At 40.0% G+C, this 21,628-nt stretch overlaps 1 protein-coding gene across 8 annotated transcripts in view; it reads right to left on the bottom strand.

Annotated features, from left to right (window-relative positions):
* LOC105385915 (tensin-2) overlaps nt 1–21,628 on the bottom strand; it is an 89,245-nt gene that overhangs the window by 7,612 nt on the left and 60,005 nt on the right. For all 8 annotated transcript variants that reach the window (XM_048627411.1, XM_048627421.1, XM_048627427.1 and 5 more), the window contains one exon: nt 11,971–12,523. In XM_048627411.1, coding sequence (XP_048483368.1) covers nt 11,971–12,523 — 553 coding nt within the window. The remainder of the gene's footprint in view (nt 1–11,970; nt 12,524–21,628) is intronic.

The following is a 21,628-nucleotide window of genomic DNA, read 5'->3' as shown; positions in this document are numbered from 1 at the left end:
AATACGGTGAGATTTTTTCTAATAAATGTTTACGAGTTACATATACCCGATCAAAATACAACGCTGATTCTTTCAATTTATAAACGGTCCCTTGCATAACGGCACATGGTTCGATATTTACACATCCATTAGCGAATGATAATCCTTTTATCTCGTCACCAGCCTACCTACTAGCCACTTAGTAGTGGTAAGTATATAGATTCATATACAAGTAGTTAAAATTCAGTAAGTAGACAGACAACAAACCTATTGTTAGCTGATCGTGCTATTATGTTTTGATTGACATCTCTGATCTGGCTCTCACGCGGCATTCGTCATCTTGTCTACAATCTTGTTCGGACGCGGGGTGTGGACAGAAGCGTCAAGCTGTTGCTCCAAAAACATGTCAGAATTATAATCAGGTACCGATTTGCATAATCACCGGTTGTCGACTGTCGAAACATTAACACATAGGTATCTACTGTGATCATCGGTCACAAGACAACGAGCAAAGACGTGATAAATTATGTGGAGCTGAACTGTTTCATTTTATTTCTCACTTTGTCTATTGATTATTATAATCTTCATAAGCTTTAACTAATACACTTATATCTCAGGTATGCCGTATGCAAATTAAAGCAGAGTGCAAACAAATGTACCCACTTCGCTTACTCACTTACGTATCCATCTGAGTAATGATATGTACCTAATAGAGTTCTTATAAAGCGTGCTATTATCTCCGCTATGTGGTCTTCGATAACTAGACAATGAGGGGACATTATGCTGATCACGGCCACACATGTACTGAGGGCATAATAACAGTAATTTACTCCTCGTTACTTCGACTCACTTGCCGATTGACCGATATCTACTTGCACGTCGCCAGATGCAGTTAAGATTGAGTACGTTTTGCGACCATGATTTCAATCATGCATCACAATTATTTAGCCACATTTTAAGCTTACTACTTAATCCTCCTTAATTAATGGTGAAACAATAAATCCACTAAGCATTAATATAAATATGCAAATTGAAGTGCTAATGAATTCAGCAATTTTTCATCAAGCGATAAAAATGTCAAGCAAGCCTTGGTCAATGAGCAAACGAATATCGACTTCCTACGTTTAAAACTTGATTAATTTACTGGAATATGGAATCATGAAGAGTAATAAATTTGATCACCAGCGGGACCGATGTACCGACCTATAAGATCGTAAATATAATAAGAATTACATTGTGTGAACAGTTTTTTTTGTCGTTTTTGTTTAGTAACATTGTTATAGTCAGTTGGGTAATTAAACGCCCACTGATCAGTCGAGACGGTCGTCCTACGCGGCGATCACTAAATGATAGATCTGTTTCACAGTAACTCGAGGTACAGTTAACGACAGGCTAGCTGGCTGTTTTAGTTTTTATCGCTCCATCTGTACTCAGCTAAGAGGTGCCTCGAAGCAGTTAACCAACGAACTTAATTACTAATAACGGATATTGCTTACTAGGTACTCAAGGGAGTTTTTATTCTTTAAATAATGTTATGGTCCTATATCAAGTAAGTACTTTGAATAATAGTGTCGTAAATCTGAATACTAGAAGCACTCGGGTTAAATTAGTGTAACGAATTGGAGCTGTAATATATGAGAGAAACTTTAATATATTTATAGTTTTTTATATATATATATTTATAGTTATTATACCCTTTATTATATATATTTATAGTTTCGTTTATAGTTAGATATATCTTTAAGTAGAGTACGAAACTATAAAGATTAAGTAGTGTGGCGCTCCGTCAAGATTGGTTATGGTCTTATTATTCTTATTGGAACACTTTATTGCCCTTCTGCGTCCTATCAGCGCTGAAGTGGGTCGATAGCTGCGTTTATTGGAGACGCAAATACGCTACGAATGCAATAACTGTAGCAAATAGGCTTTAATTCAATAAACTCACGCTTCATTTAATTTAATGTTCAGTTCACGATTTCCTTCGCAACAAACGCTCATATAGACCAGCCGATAGCCTCTCATGATGCTAGCATTACTTATATGACTTCCGAATGGAATTCCAAGGTAGGAATCGATGTGAGATTGACATTTTGTTAATACATAATAGTGCCAGATGTTTTTAATAATCGATAATAGTGCAGAATTAACCGACTAACCGTTTATTATGTTACGTCTCGAAGGTTTATAACGTAACCAGAATGGTGTGTACTAGCTTTAAAAATAAGTAGTATTAGTGTAAAATGTAAATAATGTGTGTTTGAATATAAACAGTGAGCAAGGCGAGCGGTGTTGGCGGCTCGGCCTCCGCCGCGCCCACTGCTCCGAAACACATGTGTGCACCACACATCTGCCGACAAAACCCGCCTTGTACTGTGCTTTGTTTGTTTTAAAACTAAAACATAAGTCACTGATTTTGTTACTTTGTTCCTGAAAAGTTAAGCGCGTTTTCATCTTCCCACATACAACTGGACCCTTTATTCCTAACTAATATTTCTTTGAACTATTAAAGAATTAACTTTAATTACACCAGTTTGCATTCCCTTGAAACTGGTTGCTGTTTATTGCCAAAAAGAATAAAACAAAAATGTCTGGCGTGAATGAAGAGTCCGATTTTGTTGGAATGATAGTTATGAGAATAAGGCAGCACGAATGGTAAAGATTTAATTGTTTCTAAACATTTTCAAGAATTGTTTAGGTAGTTGTCTCTACATACTTTCAGCTCGTAGTTACTTAATGTAATACATAGTATCCTTCTACCTATAAACGAGAAAGATTGTGAGTAAGTACTACGTCATCTGTTAAGGTCTGTAACTCTTTCACGAAAACACGGAGGAACCAATTTATGAAATAAGTTTAGTATACTCGTGAGACATTACAGCTGTTTTCAGGCTTTTACTACACTGAGGTAATTCCCTCAAAGCCTATATCGAATCAAAGCAATAAGTACGGCAAATTTTATTAATGAAAAAATAATTAACTGTACGGAACACCGTACATGGTTAAGTAAATACCTATCTAATTATTTCTGCAACATCATCAGTTCGCGCGTCAACTTACTTATTATTATAATTTGCTTTAGTTCACGTTTGTATCAGAATCACGGTTGACGCGTACTCATTATCATTTAGCTATAATCTATCATTAGCATAGTCTTTCGGTAAATAAATATTTCTCTTCTTTAAACATCATCTTATCAATTATCATCCTCTCTATCAATCAGTTGGAAACCCCAACATCTTATGGTCCTTCGAGCCGGATCTGAACCAGCGACCTATGGATATTATTATGGTCCTTCGAGCCTTCGGAATTGGCGGGATCACTTCGCGAGTGTTAAACAGATAATCATTAAAAAACTGTGACTGTGTCGTAAAAGTGGTCCGGTAACCGCAGTGGAAAGCATCCACTCTCCGTACTTATCAGTGTAGCAAATCAGCTAAAGTAGTGACTGGAGTAGCATAACAGCTACAGTGAGTTCCTGGTGAATCAACAGTGGTCTGGCATATCAGTCGGACCCCGCCTGGCATAGCAGCCGGGCATCTCCGGGTACATCAGTCGAGCATCCCCTGGCATATCAGTCGGGCACCTCCTGGCATATCAGTCGGGCACCTCCTGGCATATCAGTCGGGCACCTCCTGGCATATCAGCCGCGAGCAGGAGCGAACAGCAGCGCTTCACGCTTATCAGCAAAGCGTAGAGCAAGTATCAACGATTAACGGCAGCAGCAGCCGAGCGAACCTACCACCGCAGCAGCAGCAGATCAAAGTAAGATCTTTCCATTATCTTATTCACTATCAACTCCGAGCATCATGGAGCAGGTAGAGGCGCTTTTCGAAAATCAAGTTCAGATTTTAGAGGCTATTAAAAATCAATTGAGAAATTTTAAGAAAGACACGATAGATCGGAAGTCTCTTGATTCGTGTCAGAGACGGTTAGAAACTTTAGAAAAATACTGGATAGAGTTCCAAAACAATGATCAGAAGTTAAGGCAATATGAAATAGGTGAGCACGAGTATTTTGCGCAAGATTATTTAAATAACGCGGAGAAGATGTATAACGATGTCAAGGAGTATATTCAGTCTTTTATCAGAGCTAATTATACTAAACCATCATCCCCCCTACAAAAACCTAAGTTTCAATGGCCCCAAGTACCTGTATCAACTGAAATGGGTGCCATACCGAAGACCCCGTCGAATCAGCAATCGACATCCGGGAACCTGGAGTATTTACTTCGTAAACAGCGTAGTAACTTTAAGGCTTTCGCCCACACTTTATCAACTATTAATCTTGACGCAATCTCGGAAAAATGGGAGTTTGACGATATACTAAAAAACTTACAAGCTAGATGGTCGACTATCGATTCTTTACATTGGGAGATCGATAGCGAATCGCTAGAAAGAAATGCTGAATATGAAGAGTCATTTATAAAGTATGAGCATAGGTATCAAACTATCAAAAAGGCCCTTAATACTAAAATGTGGTCCGTCTCTCACAGAGATAAATCAACACCGCAAATGGACATTCCGTTCTTCAGTGGTGATTATCGGAGCTGGATATCTTTTAAGGATTTGTTCGTCGAGGCGATTCATAACAATAGGTCGTTATCAGATGCACAGAAAATGCAATTTCTTAAAAGCAAACTCAGAGGTGAAGCAGAAAAGTTGGTCCAGCATCTTAATATCAGTGCAGCCAATTATGACACCTGTTGGGAAATATTAACCCATAGGTATCACAATATCAAATTAATCTTCTCCAATCACGCAAGTACACTTATGAATTTATCATGCGTGCAGCAGCAGTCAGCAACTCAAATTAAGAAAATACACGACACTACCAAGGAGAGTCTGTATGCTATCAATAACCTAGGTATCGATACATCGACCTGGGATCCGCTGATAGTCCACATTGTTTCCCAAAAACTGGACGCCGAGACGCTACAGGATTACGTGGAATCAGTATCAGATCCGCGAGCCATACCATCACTGAAAGAGTTCCTACAGTTTTTGGAAAATAAATTTACATCATTGGAATCATCGAGGCGTAAGTTAGAGACACCAAAATCATCTCAACAACATGAAGTGCCAAAAAATTCCAAAAATAATAACTATTACAAATCATTCAGCAGCAGTAAAAAACCATTAAATTCAAACAAAAACAGCAATTTCGAAAATAGAACAGGATGCAGACTATGCAATAAAAAACATTTATTAATTCAATGCAACCAATTTCTAAAACTGCAAAGCAAGGAAAAATTGAATGTAGTGCAAAAATTCAACTATTGTGTAAATTGTTTATATGACCACCATGGAAATGCTTGCATATCAGAATCGCGTTGTCGCCAGTGTGGCGGATTTCATAATACGTGGTTGCACGAGGCATTTAGTAGGTCAGAGCAAAATAACAGAAATCAATCAAGCAACGTAGCTATGAATAATGAGCGAGACGTGGTCGAGGTCCTGCTGGCTACAGCCCTTATCAAGGTTCAAGCGGCAAATGGATCTTATCAGCAGATGCGCGCCCTAATAGATCAAGGGTCGCAGACATCCCTCATTACTGAAAACGCGGCACAACAGTTGGGAATAAACCGCCAGCGTTGTAATGGAGTCATCTTCGGCGTCGGTGTTAAGGAAAACGCATGCAAAGGAATGATTAATATAACATGTCTGTCGAATCATAGTGATTATCAATTCACTACAGATGTTTTTATTATGAGAAGCCTCATTAATAAACTACCGAATCAGTCCTTCCCGAAACCATCTTGGTCATTCCTGGAAAATATACAATTATCAGACCCAGACTTCAATAGCAGTCGTCCGGTAGACCTACTCCTAGGCGCTGACGTGTATTCGTCAATTATCATGAACGGCATTATCAGGGAAAACCAATCACTTCCCATCGCCCAACAAACTCGCTTAGGATGGATTTTGTGTGGACGTGTAAAATCATACCATTGTAACGTCGTTATCAACAATCTGGGTGAGATCAAGAGATTTTGGACAACAGAGGATATTGGTGAAGAGCCAAGCATGAGCAAGGAGGACTACGACTGCGTACAGTTCTACAAAGAGACTACCACTCGACGAGAAGACGGCAGATACGTGGTCCGACTACCACTAAAAAGTGACGCAAATGAATTATTAGGCGACTCCAGAAGCAAAGCTGTAGCTCAATTTAGACAGCTAGAACGGAAGTTCCACCAGCAACCGGAATTAGCGCGAGATTATCAAGCCTTTCTAAAGGAATACGAAGAATTAGGCCACATGCATCTCGTATCAGCAGAGTCATCAAGCATGCAGTCATCAAGATTCTTCTTTCCTCATCACTGTGTAAAACGAGCTGAATCCACCACGACTTCTTTACGGGTAGTTTTCAACGGATCATCACGTTCCTCATCAGGACACAGCTTAAATGACGTCATGTATACCGGTCCTAATCTACAAAAGGATTTATTTGACCTGATTCTGAAATGGCGAATACATCAATTTGCATTTACAGCAGACATCGAGAAGATGTACAGGCAGATATTAGTTCATCCTGATGATCAACAGTATCAAATGATCATCTGGCGAGATTCACCTAACCAGCCACTACAGGAGTACCAACTAGGAACAGTGACATATGGCTGCTGCAGCAGCCCGTTCATAGCAATGATGACGCTACAACATTTAGCAAACGAGGAGTCGTCGAATTATTCCACGGATGCTGTAAAGGACGTCATGGAATGCTTCTATATGGACGATTACTTAAGTGGAAGCGATAGCATTGAATCAGCTAGAAAATTGCAATCAGAGGTCATATCAATGTTAAAATCAGCCGGTATGAACTTAAGGAAGTGGTCATCAAACAAACCAGAGCTCTTGGAAGGAATGTCGACAGTCGGTAATCAGCAACAGACTTTCGACTTTAAACATCAAGAGTCCACCAAAACATTGGGATTACGGTGGTTTCCAGCCACTGATAATTTTGGATTCAAGTTCAACATCGAGCAGGCAAAAACTGAATCAACCAAGCGTCAATTACTATCCAGCATATCAAAATTATTTGACCCACAAGGTTATACAACCCCCGTGTCAACTAAATTAAAACTATTATTTCAGAAGACGTGTCTGTTAGAAAACCTAAATTGGGACGATAAGTTACCGCAAGAAATTGAGAAGGAGTTCATCGATATCAAAAAGGATATAGAGTACATAAACAATACACGTATCCCCCGATGGCTAGGGACAAATCAGTCCAAGGAAATCCAACTACATGGATTCTGTGATGCGTCGACAAAGGCTTATGCGAGCGTCATATATTGCAGAATCAGCAATGAAAAAGCAGACGGAGGGACCTCAATTGTCCTCGTAGCAGCAAAGTCACGATTAGCGTCACCGGCAAAAGATTTATCATTACCACGATTGGAATTAAGTGGCGCTTACTTACTCGCCCTACTGACCCAAAGAGTATTAGCATGCCTTCTCCCTCTAAAGGTTACAGTATTCGCGTGGTGTGACTCAACCGCAGTATTAGGATGGCTGCAAGGAGATCCTAAAAGATGGAAGGCGTTCGTCGCCAATCGGGTATTAAAAACCACAGAAATTATCCCCGCAGAAAGCTGGCATTACGTAAAATCAGCCGAAAATCCAGCAGACTGTGCAAGCCGAGGCATATCAGCCGAAGCATTAATACAGCACCCCCTTTGGTGGACAGGACCGTCGTTTTTAAAAACATTTGATGAACAATCTATAAATAAAACACAAACAGTCTTCGTTACCGAGCAAGAGGTTAAAAGGTCTCAGATTACCGAAGCATCAAACGTCAGCGCAGCGACAGTCAGCAATGCGACGCCCAGACAGAGTGGCGACATAATCAGTACCATTCTGAATCAAAACAGTAATTGGACACGAGCAGTTCGAGTACTAGCATGGGTAATGAGAATGGCGCCTGGTTTGAAAGGTAAACAAACTTTCCTTACGGTCGGAGAGTTGCGAAGAGCTAAACACATGATTATCAAGCATATTCAAGGGTTAGTGTTCGAAAAAGATATCAGTAAATTAAGACAGAAAAAACCACTAGATAAAGGGAGTAGACTATTATCATTAAACCCTTTTCTAGACGAAAATGGGTTGCTACGATTTAACAGCAGACTCAAAAATGCAAATATCAATCAAGATACAATATATCCGATTATCATCCCTCATGATCATCATTTAGAGGATCTCATCATTGATCACACACACAAAATGACGTTTCATGGCGGACCACGTTTGACCCTTGCCTGGATACGTAAGGAATATTGGATCATAGGAGGAAATAGATCAGTGAAGAAGAGATTACGCATGTGCGTCAATTGTAGGAGACACAATCCATCAAAACACACACAAATCATGGGTAACCTACCGGAATCAAGAGTTAACCCAACCCGTCCTTTCTACCACACCGGAGTCGACTATACGGGATTTATTGAGATAAAGGCTAACAAGGGCAGAGGTATCAAAACGTCCAAAGGATACGTTGCTGTATTTGTGTGCATGGTCACAAAAGCGTATCATTTTGAGGTCGTATCAGATCTGACGTCATCAGCAACCATAGCCGCAATTCGCCGCTTCTCCGCGAGACGAGGTGTCCCAACAAATCTGTACAGCGACTGCGGAAGTAATTTTTGTGGAAGCAACAATATACTGGAAAGGGAGATGATTAATCTAATTATCAATCAGCCCGAATTTCAATCAGAGATCAGTATGATGGATATCAAGTGGCATTTTAACGCCCCGTCATGGCCTAGTGCCGGAGGATTATGGGAGGGAGCTGTAAAGCGACTCAAGTATCATATGAAACGAGTCATAGGCGAACAAAAATTGACGTATGAAGAGTTATCCACAATTACAGCACAATTAGAAGCCTGTCTAAACACCCGACCCCTCTGCACACTAACTGAAAGTCCAGACGACCTCGACTACCTAACACCGTCGCATTTCTTATCAAGTGGACCGGTAGCTACCATCATTGAAACAGAGCGAGATCAACGCACAAGGTGGCAACTGAGCCAAAAGATCTTCCAGGACATATGGAAGAGATGGAAGTCAGAATACCTAACTGAACTGTCAACTAGAAGCAAATGGCATAAAGCACAGCCCAACTTTAAGTTGAATGACATAGTATTAATTCATGACGCCAATCTACCAGCAGGAAAATGGGCTTTAGGTAAAGTCATCGACATTCATCCTGGTACAGATGGATTTGTCCGAGTCGTCAGCTTAAAAACAAAGAATGGTGTGTTGAAAAGACCGATCAGTAAAATATCACTTCTGCCAACCTCTTATCCATCGGAGACCGAATCGTCTACCAAGCAAGACGAACTCCCGACCGAGGAACAGATAGCTAAAACATCAGAAAGAAGAAAAACTAGAAAAGTTGGCTCGGTAAACTTCATTACCCTGGCTCTGACGTTCCTTGCCATGATGGTGCCAAGTGCGCATTGCAACAATAGCAACTTATACAATATATCAAGATTTGATACAAATAAAAGTATTTATTTCGACCCATTATCAAGTATGCGTTTAATTCAAGATAACTGGAAACTAATCGTATACTACAACCTAGAACCATATTATCAAAGCACCATGTTATGTAAGAAATATATCAATCATTTAGAAAACCTTTGCTCATCAATGAAAGAAATCAAACAGTGTGAAGTAGTCATTTTACAGCTACATCACAGCTACACTGAATTGGAATACTACCATAATATGATGCTTGGAGAGCAGTTTGTGTCCCAGGCGAGACCACGGCCGCGGAGAGGACTCATCAACGGCGTGGGCTCCATCGCCAATAGCCTATTTGGAGTCTTAGATGATCAGTTCGCTCAACAATATAGAAAGGACATTCAGCTATTAAGAGAAAATCAAGATCACCTTGGAGCACTTTGGCGAAATCAGACGTCAGTTGTGGAAGCAGAATACAACCTACTAAAGCGAGTAGAAGTATCCATGGAGAAACAATATAAAACATTTAATCAACATCTCATACAATACGAGCAAACGTCTAACACTTTACAAAAGGGACTACAAAGAGAAATGAACCTTAATGAGTTTACAATATCATCTATAATTGCAAATAATCTCCTACATAACTTGAAAAACATACAGAACAGTTTGATCGACACTGTAACCGATGCCTACCATGGCAAGTTTGATATTCATCTGATAACGCCTAATCAATTAAGGGAAGAACTGAGCACTGTATCAAGCCAGTTATCAAAGGAATTGACACTTCCTATTACTAATCTTCAAACAGAATTACCTAAAATCTATCACCTTTTAAGAGTTAAAGGACGAGTAACAAAGGATTACTTAATTTTTGAAATAATCATTCCACTTGTAAGCAGAGACGACTACTTCATATATCAAATGATAAGCATACCTCAACAAATCGGAAAAAGCATGATCAGCGTAACTCCCATAGCAGACCATCTAGCGGTGAATATTCATAGAGATACCTACCTACCCATGTCAATGAATGACTTACAGCAGTGCATAGAATATGACTACAATGTTAGATTGTGCGAACCAAAAACTCCTATTTATCAGAAGAAAATGGACTCTAACTTATGTGTCAAGGATAGTAAATCTAATCAATGTTATTATGAAAGAGAAGGATGTACAAACAGATGGCAAAAGTTGAATGAACTAAATGCTTACATGTATTTTTGCTGCAACAGCTGTAGTTTCAAGTTCATGTGCGATTATCAAGTTACCGTAGAGCGTGCCGTCAAGGCCGGCATTATCAAGCTGTCCCATGGCTGCGTCATCAAGGGCGATGAGTTCATTGTCCATTCCCACAAAGAGCCCGTCAGCAAAATTCACGTTCAAGCAGACTTGGTTACAAAAACGATTCCGTCTATGAATAATATCATAAATTTGACCATTCCCGTAAACAAATTAGAGGACGATTTTGAAGCTGACAATACATCCCTGAAACGTATCGGAGAGCAAATACAGCAGTTAAAAGCAGCAGGATCATCAGTAGCTGAGATGTCATACCACGACGTCCACCATTACATATCAATCTACATGGTAGTGAGCTGTTGCGTGGCGGCAGGAGCAGCCTTCGCGTGGCGGCGCTGGCGGCGAGGACGACACACGGCGCGCCTCGCGCCCCGGGCCCCCGCGCCCGCGCCCGCGCCCCCGGCGTGCACCCCCGTGCACCTGGCAGGTGCCGGGGCGACGTCAGAGTGTAGAGTGAATGTGTGTTATGAACATGATAGAGCCTCGAGCTCGCAGTGTATCAGTGGTAGTGATAATCAGTGCGGGAGTGAAGGGCAATATTCGAAATTTAATATAATTGAGCCGTCAGGCGCAAGTGGAAAGCAAAGTGCTAACGGACGTAACAAAACGCGGTTTAATTTTAACGATATCATCATACATTCATAGCATTTAAGAATATTGTTTATCATCTTGTTAGTAGTTTAGTATCATCTCATCATTTTCGTTTAATTGAGTTTTTATCAAAAATCTGTTAGTTTCCTCATTCAGTGCGGGAGTATGTACGGAACACCGTACATGGTTAAGTAAATACCTATCTAATTATTTCTGCAACATCATCAGTTCGCGCGTCAACTTACTTATTATTATAATTTGCTTTAGTTCACGTTTGTATCAGAATCACGGTTGACGCGTACTCATTATCATTTAGCTATAATCTATCATTAGCATAGTCTTTCGGTAAATAAATATTTCTCTTCTTTAAACATCATCTTATCAATTATCATCCTCTCTATCAATCAGTTGGAAACCCCAACATTAACGTTAAGCTAAAATTGAAAATAACTAATAGAACGCTATATAAAATTTAATCTTCGCTTATTTTTTAATTTATAATTAGGTTCTCGTAATTAGGTTCTCGCCTTTTAGCCTTTTTCATACTAATTTAATTTCACGACTCTTTTTGTACAGGTACAGGTAATAAGGTACAAGGTAAAGAAATAAAAATAATTGAAAAATATGCACTAACCTGCCATTGGTGATTGTTTGCGGGGAGGTGGTGGTGGTAACATCCTCGTGCGTGAACTTCTTGAGGGTGGAGAGCTGCGGGCGCGGCGAGGGCGGCGGCGGCTCGTCGTCGTCGTCGATGGGCCGGTAGCCGGGGCGGCCCAGCGCGCGGCGCACCAGCTCGGGGCTGGCCAGGCGGTGCGGCGCGCGCAGCATGCCGGGGGACAGGCCGGCCGTGCCGTACGTGAAGGGGGCCGAGTCGGCGCGCGCGTGGTACGGGATGTCGGGCTGGCGGCCGGCGCGCGACTGCGGCGCGTCGGGCAGCGCGCTCACCGTGCGCAGCATGTCGCCCAGCAGCGCGTCGAGCTCGTCGGGCGGCGAGGGCGCGGCGCGGCGCCCCGCCGACGAGATGCCCGAGTCCATGGACGCGCTGAGCGGGGAGGAGGGCACGCCGCCCGCGCGCACCACCGTCGCGTAGATGGACCCGTCCAGCGGCCCGAACGTGTGCGCCGCCGCGTCCGCCGCCTCGCCCGCCGACCCACCCGACCCCGACCCCGACCCCGTCACGTTCTCACCTGCAACAACAACGCTCCTGTATACCGGCCCCGGAAATCTCACAACTACTCACTCGACCGGAGTTCCTCCTATCGACTCGAAAGACATCTGGCTGTCGTTAATTTAAATTTATCTGTGTTTAATGTGGTGTGTTCGTTGGGCAGATGGGCAGTAAATGTTACCAACGACATGTCGCGGCAAATTGCTTAGATACGGTTTAATTAAAGATGACTTTTAAATTGGGTTCTTCTCGCCCCAATAACTGTAAGGTTTGAAATATTACTTTGTCTGTAGGTACTTCTGTAAGTATATTCCAGCAGATACCTACTTTAGTTAACTAAACAGAAACTGATAAGTAAGTAAGGCTTGTAAGTCGCGTAATTATTATACATATTCATGCACAATGAAGTGCATCAGTACCTGTGATATTACCGTGATGTTAATCGAGTGAGGTCGGCCTCGACCCGCTGTCAGTTTCCGCGCGGCCCGCCACTGCGCGCAGCCCCTCCGCAGACCGCATCCTTAAAAGGACTAGACTCTGTTCCCGTTATCCCAGCAACGGGATGACACCGTTGTCGCACGGAATGCCGGAAAATCGAGCTCCTTCTTATGCAAAGATATCCGAGCAAAAAAACTATGTAAGAATACTAGAATGAACTCTATCAAGTAGATCACCCGACTCAGTCTCCGAGAATACTGATAGATGTGGTTTACTATGATAGACTGGTAGGTACAGCCTCCAATGTAGGGCATGTGACATGTATTTACTCGAAGGTAATGTACGTACATACCTTACGAGACAAAAGTGAAGCAGCTGCGTCCACAGCGGAGCAAACAGACGAGATAGGCGTGGCTGACGCAAGTGCTGAGTGCTGATAACCTCGATATTGTCAAACACGCTCAAATGTTGCCGAAGAGGAATTCGTACAGGTTGCCGGTTCAAGGCGAATGCTTTGCCACACAAGGAAATGGCCTCACCGAGACGTTGCTGAATGCGAGATAGAACTGTGACTTTTGAGCTTTACCACAGCAGGTTTCTTGCTCATAGAGAGCTATTCATAACGTGATTGGAATCGCTAATGCCTGTTCTTTGGGATTACTTTGTTAATACGTGGACGTGATTTTCGTTTAAAGTCTCAACCAGTTCTATTTCTGTCATGAAAACCGGTAAATTCGGACGGAGGGCCGTAAAAGCCGCATTTGGAGCTGTCAAACAAGTAAACACCGCATTCAAATAAGGTACACGCAGCGACGTATCGGCCTACATTTGCATAATTAGGGTGGCTTGCGTGACTTCCTATTTAAAGATATTTTAATTTTAGTTAGCTAAACGCATTTATCTCAATAAACGTATTTATACTAAACACAATTTGTATTGTCTTGCACGGCTCATTTGAAGTTGTAATTTAGCTAAACGTATTTAGCATGTGTTGCGTTTCATTCTATGCATATTTTCATCTAAACTTTTAAGTTTTTAAATGTTTACGGCTAGAAAAATGCGTGAACAGAAACAAATGCCGTCAAAATTTTACTGACACTGTCACTAAGTGACACTTGACACTACACAAACAATAACAATGCCAAGATCTGTACAACATAAGAATTGAATGGGGGCTAACGCGTGTGAATTTGCCGCTAGGGGCGCTGGTGTTGACTCAGGTCAAGTGACATTTTACTTTTCATATAATTTGTTTGGCGGGCTTCGTGATAAATTATATTTTCGTTCATTTCCCTGTTGAAAAGTGATCTCTTTTTGCAAAATTATCACAAATATGGATTATTTGTCGTTGAAAGCTGAATAATTAAGGAAAAGGGGCGCAAAAATAAGCAGTCTCAAAGAGCAGCTAATTCCGAGGTTAGTTTGTTTACTGTTTACAACCTTATTTTTTACGAAGTGTATGCTTGTTTGCTTAGGTAACAGCTATGTTTTTTCTTTTTACAGACACCAAGACTATGACCGTAACAGTAACTTGGTTGGAAACGTAGAGGACAGCATCATACAACAAAATGATTCAGTGTATACTTACTGTTGAGAGGCCTTCAGAAACTTTGTATAGCAGTGTGAACACTAATACTTTGGAATTTATGTACAATGTATACCATCGCTCTTACGGTTAATTAAAACATCGTGATAAAACCTGCACATCTAGATTTTCGAACCCACCAACCTGCAGAGGACCAGCGTGGTAGGAAATGGTCCAAGCTTAGGAGTGGAGTTTAGACCTTAAGGCGATATGCACAAAGGCTCCATTCGAGTGAGCCAGGTGCAGGTACTGACACCCCCACAAATAATAGAATACTTAGTATACTATACTACCATTATTTAGTTTCAACTAACAACTCAACCAGCATTCATTGTGTGGATTACTAATGTGTTATATTTTTTGTATAGCAGTGAGCACGGAAAGGATAAATAAAAGTTAAATCAGTGTGTAATTCTTTTATTTTTATTGTATTTATTAAATGCCTAATCCTTATTTACATTATGTTCTTTCTGAAATTGGTTATAATGATTTTCACAAACACGAGATTGTCGGACAATAATTATTTCACAAGCCACTGTTTTAGAACAGTTTTATCACTTGTTAACATAAGTCCTCCTTTTCTTTCCGAACATAACGGATCTACACTACATTGCGGCATAGTAACTCGATGTGATGATAGTTATTTTATAATTAATAAGCTTATAAGATTCAAAATTTTAAAACTTTATTTCGCGCCAATTTGATACAGTCTCCTTTGATAAGTTTGACAGCTATGGTACCTCTTGACCTCGGTCGACAGTGGCGCCAACTGGTGAGCAAAAAAACGGTAGTCCCCATTGAATTCTCCGTCTTCTGCAACTCCTCTGTCCTCTCCATATCCCCTCTAGTTCTGTTCTCCTATGAAAGCGTTTCGTTAGCATACCTACAGATGTTGGAATTTCATTTCAGTTTGTGATAAAACTCAAAGTAAGTATGAGTGGAAAAAGTGGCTCACCAATATCAAGCAATACCATTAATGAAGGAAAACATCGCGAGGAAACCTACATATCTAGATTAAGCACATCTTGATATGTAAACACACCAACCCTCAGTGGACCAGCGTGGTGGGAAATGGTCCAAGCTTAGGAATTGTAATGGTACTAGGTATAGGTACGACATGCTTCATTGCCGCCTTTTTGACAGATACAATGCCACTAAACGTATTTAGCGGCGCTAAACAGCCAATTTTTGGTATTTAACTTTGACACTTCGATAAACGTATTTAAGAACAAAATTTTTGCTATGCAAGACGTTAATTGCATTTAACAACTTAAATGTGTTTATTTTACCCTTAAACACAATTATCATACGTTACGCAAGCCGCCCTTAGAGTGTTGTTTGTGTATTTCACATTTGCAGAGTGAATTTTTTTAAAGTAGTCTACCATTTGAGTCATCCTTTACGTACATACATATAATTTAAATCTCGTTAATTAATTTTCGTTACATGCAGTTTCAACACCCATCATAAAGCTAATTAAAACCGGCCTCTTTACAAGTTTTTCACACGAGCTGAAGTGTGTATTGTGTTGTTCATTTTGAAAGGCCGCCCTTTAGTATTACAAAAGCGAACTAAAGCGGGCGTGTCAATAACGCAATTAGCGTAAAGATATCAACGTCAGCGTCTGGTGACCACGGCCGGCGCGGTGTTGAGGAAGACGCGGTTATTTCTGTGATGTCACCGAAATAACGCGGGACTCGCCGCCTGCGCCTGCGCTTGCCGAGCGAATGTTACAGTCGCACCACTTTATGAAAGCGTTTTAGTTAATAGGTGAAAAAGCAGTAGTGATTAGAAATTGACATAAACTTAGCAAATAGATACCAGTGCCATAGGTTATTTAATGCATCAAATATAACAAGTAAAAGGGGCAACAACTTTCAGGCCCTGAAACATTTCCATTGTACTTTAGTATTTCCTTAATCTACTAAGCTTTTTCCTAAAACATGTTTTCACTTAGCACTTACTTACATTATCATTAAAGTCTTATCATTAATTATTTTTTGTGATGTGCATTTTTTATTGGACCTATGGTCTGGAAATAATGATTATTTATTTATTAAGTTCTTAATTAAAAGAGTGGAGTGTCTACGATACTCTAAAGCTTCGAGTCGTGTTACGAAACTTGCGCCGGCGCCGCGACGCAGGAAGAGGATGTGCGCGCCACGCACCCCCGCACCCGGCAGCCGGGCCGCGGCTTCGAATGCCACTTACTGGCAGTTTCAATAACTCTATCGGATTAAAATGGTTAAACACCAGTCAATGTAAATAAAGAGTTCGCACTATGCGTGTAACTGCCCGTTTCAATAACTCTATCTATCGATAGCTGACAGAGTTACTATCATACGACGGATATAAAGTTGCATTCTGTCAAAATTTTATGAAAGTAACTGTCAGCTATCGATAGATAGAGTTATTGAAACACGCGTAGTGCGTGCTCTGTCTATAACATCGTCATGTGTTATCCATTTTAATCAATACTAGCCATAGATAAAGTACTATTTACGCATATTTTATCTGTGTTCTAGCGTTTGTTTTGTTCATTAGGATAGGATAGTTTGTGCTAAGTTGTTTGGTTTAACATATTTCAGGGTGTGGACAAAGGATATTCATTTATTATGCATGTATAGAACACAATAAATAACATTGACCTAATTTATCTGAATGCTGAATAAAGCTATAAATTTACAGTATGATTCGTATTAAACTTGCAAGATGCAGCAACAAAGCTTCGGAGCTTTTAAAATAAATTGTTTTCTCTTTTATGCAATTCGAGATTGTTTTGAGATAATTAACGTAAATTGTTCCCCATTATGGAGAAGGCACCTTCTTATGCTGTGGATGCTTATTTTTTTTATCAGGATGGAAGAAGTGAATCCATTTTTTGTTTCCATTGTGTTAATATTTATAAAGCTTTTTGGCATACACAGTTCATAAAGCTGTTACTTATTTTGAAGTAGTAATTCAAGTTTAATTTGAATTTTATAGACCCAGCTATTCATTGACTGTGCCACAGATTAGCCGAATGTCGTTCTCAAAACTTAATTAAGAATTCTACAAAGTAGCTTTAAAACGATAGCGGAGGTTATAAATCAATGATCGGATCGGCAGCCGTAAGTCTGTGGCCGTATCGCGACCGAAGGTGAGCCTGCGCGTGGCGAGGCCGCTCTGTAGTGATGTCATCCAACATACGCTTCTGAGAATCTTAATCCACATTCACATCATCTTTTATAAAACCTTCTTTTACCTTCTCTTGCTCTTAATCTTTTTATTTTAAGGGTTAATGATAATTTTTCTTCAAGCTTCATTAGGTTACCCTGCGATGCAAGCTCTAGATTATGCGTTTTTTTTTAATGTGGGTCTGGGTGGCACTGATCCGACGAGTGTCTGACAATGAGAACTTGTTGGATAATAATGCACCTGTTACGGGAAATGATTGAGAGACAACAGACTCAAAGTGAGCGGCTTATTTTTACAGTAGGTAAACCTGTTTTTGGTTTTGTTTATTGGAACATATGTACTTCATTGGTTTAATTATAAATTTTTATGCAAGCATAAAAACAATTGACTACCTATAAGTAATTTTAGACACATTATCTCGATTCACAGTAGCGGCTGTAAGAATGCAAGATAAAGCTGAGTCGGAAATCGTATGTCTGTACAGTATCAACTGTTCGGAGTCCGGTGTAAGCAGAGACTGACCTAATTATTTGGCACAAACTCGTCCACATCCGACGTTGTGTAAATGTTGACGCGAGTAATTGTGGCGTTAATTAAAAAGGCCTCCAATAACGAATTAGCGTTAGTTTCGATAACTATTTGGCATGGCAAATAGGTAAACTTCTATCTCTACACTACATACAACAATGAAAAATCGGCGACATTATTTTTTAAGTGAAGTATCATTGTAAGTTTACAATTTTTACTCAGACAAAATATTTCTCTTCACAAAGAAATGAGAGCGACTCATGCGGCCAGCTCGTCGCGGTGTAAAGACATTAACGAATCGAATCAAGTTGAAGCGTGCCGAATGGTCCCCCGTAAGGGCACGCCAGTCAAACGTCCGCCGGTGGACATGCATCAGCGATTCTCCACGCCGCTCAATTAGAGGCGCGGGCGCCGGCCCACTCGCTCACACCTCATTAAAAAAAACTCCACACACAATGCCACATCCGTCACACTTAAATCATCTTTGTCCACGAGCATTCTCATCAATCCGTGTTCAGTGTTTACTGACTGTCCATTTATCAAACTTGAGTTTCTTAAAAAGCGTGTAAGTTGTCACAATAATCATATCGTGTTATCTTACCTCCAATAACGGCTTGGTACTCTCCGCACTAAACTGCACTTTTGTTAATGATACAAAATTACACAATACCACTAGGGCTCTGCAGAACTGGTATTCAAGAAAACAGTGTATTAATGTTTCGTGAATGAAAGCTAGTGTGTGACACGTGTGTGCCTCGGCGGGCGGGCGGCGACTGGGCGGGCGGCGGCGCGGGGCGCCCAGCACAGAAATAGGCCCACACCTGCGGGCGCCGGAACTAGCTGGCACCTCTACGATAACTGTCCCTGTGTCAACTGATTGCTAGCACCTAACACTAGTAGTTACCATCAGAAGATTTATTGAGTTCAAAATAAACGGTATTTTTTTATTGTAAAGAGTAAAATTCTGTGTAGGTACGGCGGTAATGTATTTCACTCCTGAACCATATAAATATTCCCTATTTACACAGATAGGTACATACGGTTAAAATTTAATGGTTATGGAATCGAATGGTTCATAATTATGTTTTTAATAACAATAACGATCATATTTCAGATATTCATATATCAAAAATATTAATTTAAATGATTATAACACTACCTACGTATAGCAACTTATAGTGTGGTCATGCAAGCTTCTAATAAAACCACATAGTTTGAAGGGCAACCTGTAAGACTGTTAGACATAAGAAACATTGTATATTTTCCTTCGCAAAGCTTAGCGCGTATTCCAGACTTCAGAGGAGATCATAAACATAAAATTAACTACTATTGCGAAACATCCTTTGCTGTGTGAAGGTTTTCTATTTTCTCTGCCAACAGATAGGTACACTTCCATTCTCTTAGAAGATAATTTTAATTTAGGTAGGTACGTGTTAATACCAAATGAAATGTTTGGTGATTTTAACAGTCATTTATAGGTCCAAATAATGCCCCTAAAATAATGTGTTACTTACCTAAATATTTTTCAAACATAACCTTAAGGGCGCCTTCAAGTTAGTCGCTAATTGTCGCGCGGAAGCAGCGCTGCTGCAGCGCTGCAGCCGCGCTGCTGTCTAAATTGCATTGTAAATTATTAACGCGCGACTGCAGCGCTGCTGCGGCGCTGCGACCGCGCATCTTTTAAATTACAAAATTTATTTGTATTTTGACAGCAGCGCGGCTGCAGCGCTGCAGCAGCGCTGCTTCCGCGCGACAATTAGCGACTAATTTGAAGGCGCCCTAACTTTTTAACAACAACATTACTGTATTGTGTAAGTATTTATGCCATCGGTTAAAGCGTAGGGATTTTCTTTATTTTCGTGAAAAAAGCTTCTGCCTAAGAACTTTGTTGGTCACATTATTGTTTCCTATAGGAACTATGTAGATTATTTTAAGTTCCAAAAGCCCTAAAAAAATATGTTCACAATAACGCTCTGAGACGACCCCCTTTCCTATCACTATGAACTACACTTGTATGCTTAGTGTTTCAGTGCAGAAAATTAATAATGATTATAAATCATTGGGTGGTTGTATTGAATGAATTAAATGGATCCTTATTTCCCATATTTATATATTCAGCATCCTTCACCAGTCTCCATTTGTTTTTTTCTGTGTATACGTAGAGGCGTGTTTTGAAACTATACAAGGCCAGAACGCACCCATAGTGTACTAGCACTGTATAGTTTCAAGTGAAAAAAAATAATATTTTACTTGAAAATATACACGATTTGTGCGTACTAATCGCGTATACTTTCAAGTTGGGATTTTCTGAATCGTTCTTGAAAATATACATTGCTATTACGCACATTGCTTGATTGGCGTACTTGTCGCATATAATTTATACCTACATGCTGATTCTGATTTACTTAACTATTTAGGTAAATGTACATGACTATAATTTACTTGTTCTGCCTGTCATACCTATAGAATGTTTATAAATAAAGATGAATAAGCTCTAATTTGATTGATATATTGATATTTATAACAATCATACTTGCAAGCAAGAATACTAATATCTTATTATTTATATGAATTAAGAGTAATACCTACTACACTCACGAGCAATGAAAAAGTTCCAGTGACGATAGCTCCTAAACGGAAAAGACTAGCTTAATGAAGCCGTCGGCAATATTACATTACATTTAACAGCGCATCAAAATATTATAACCAACTAAAAACGTAAACTTTGATCAAATTCTAATATAAATGTTTCAAAAATTTGAGTCATTTCGTGTTGACTTTTTGCTACTTGGACTAATTCATTGCTCGTGAGTGTAGCAGGTATTAATTAACCCTATAGACCTATTACAAACATATTTTTCATCAAGTTTTGAATTCACCGTAAGTAATTGAGTCTTTTATGAATTGTTCGACACCCTCTTCTGAGATAATTTTGACTATTAAAAACAGTTTAATTTAAATCAATTTACTTTTAAACTGTACGATGTCAACAAAAAAAAGTTACGAAAACAATGCCAAGTGCGGAATGATGATGCAATGTTTAGAAAGCAATAGACTTATTACTATTTCGCATGAAAGAAAGAGAGAGAAACAATTCAAAAAGGCTACCTGGTAACTAATCACGTATAGTTTCAAGTGCTCGCATTGCCGCTTGGCACTTGAAAATATACACGATTAGTACGCAGTGGTAACTGCTGCAGTATATTTTCAAGCCATAATTTTGACCCAACTTACTTGAAAATATACGCGATTAGTGCGTAATGGCCTTGTATACTTTCAAGTAAATCATGGCACCATTTTAATTTGAAAATATACGCGAGCAGTCCCAACCTCTGCGTTCTGGCCTTGTATAGTTTCAAAACACGCTACGTAGAGTTACCGATATGCAAAAAGTAA

This window comes from Plutella xylostella, chromosome 4 (genome assembly GCF_932276165.1).
Source record: "Plutella xylostella chromosome 4, ilPluXylo3.1, whole genome shotgun sequence".
Lineage (NCBI taxonomy): Eukaryota > Metazoa > Arthropoda > Insecta > Lepidoptera > Plutellidae > Plutella > Plutella xylostella.
The sequence above is the reverse complement of the archived record's forward strand: the minus strand, read 5'-3'. Positions and strand labels throughout refer to the sequence as shown.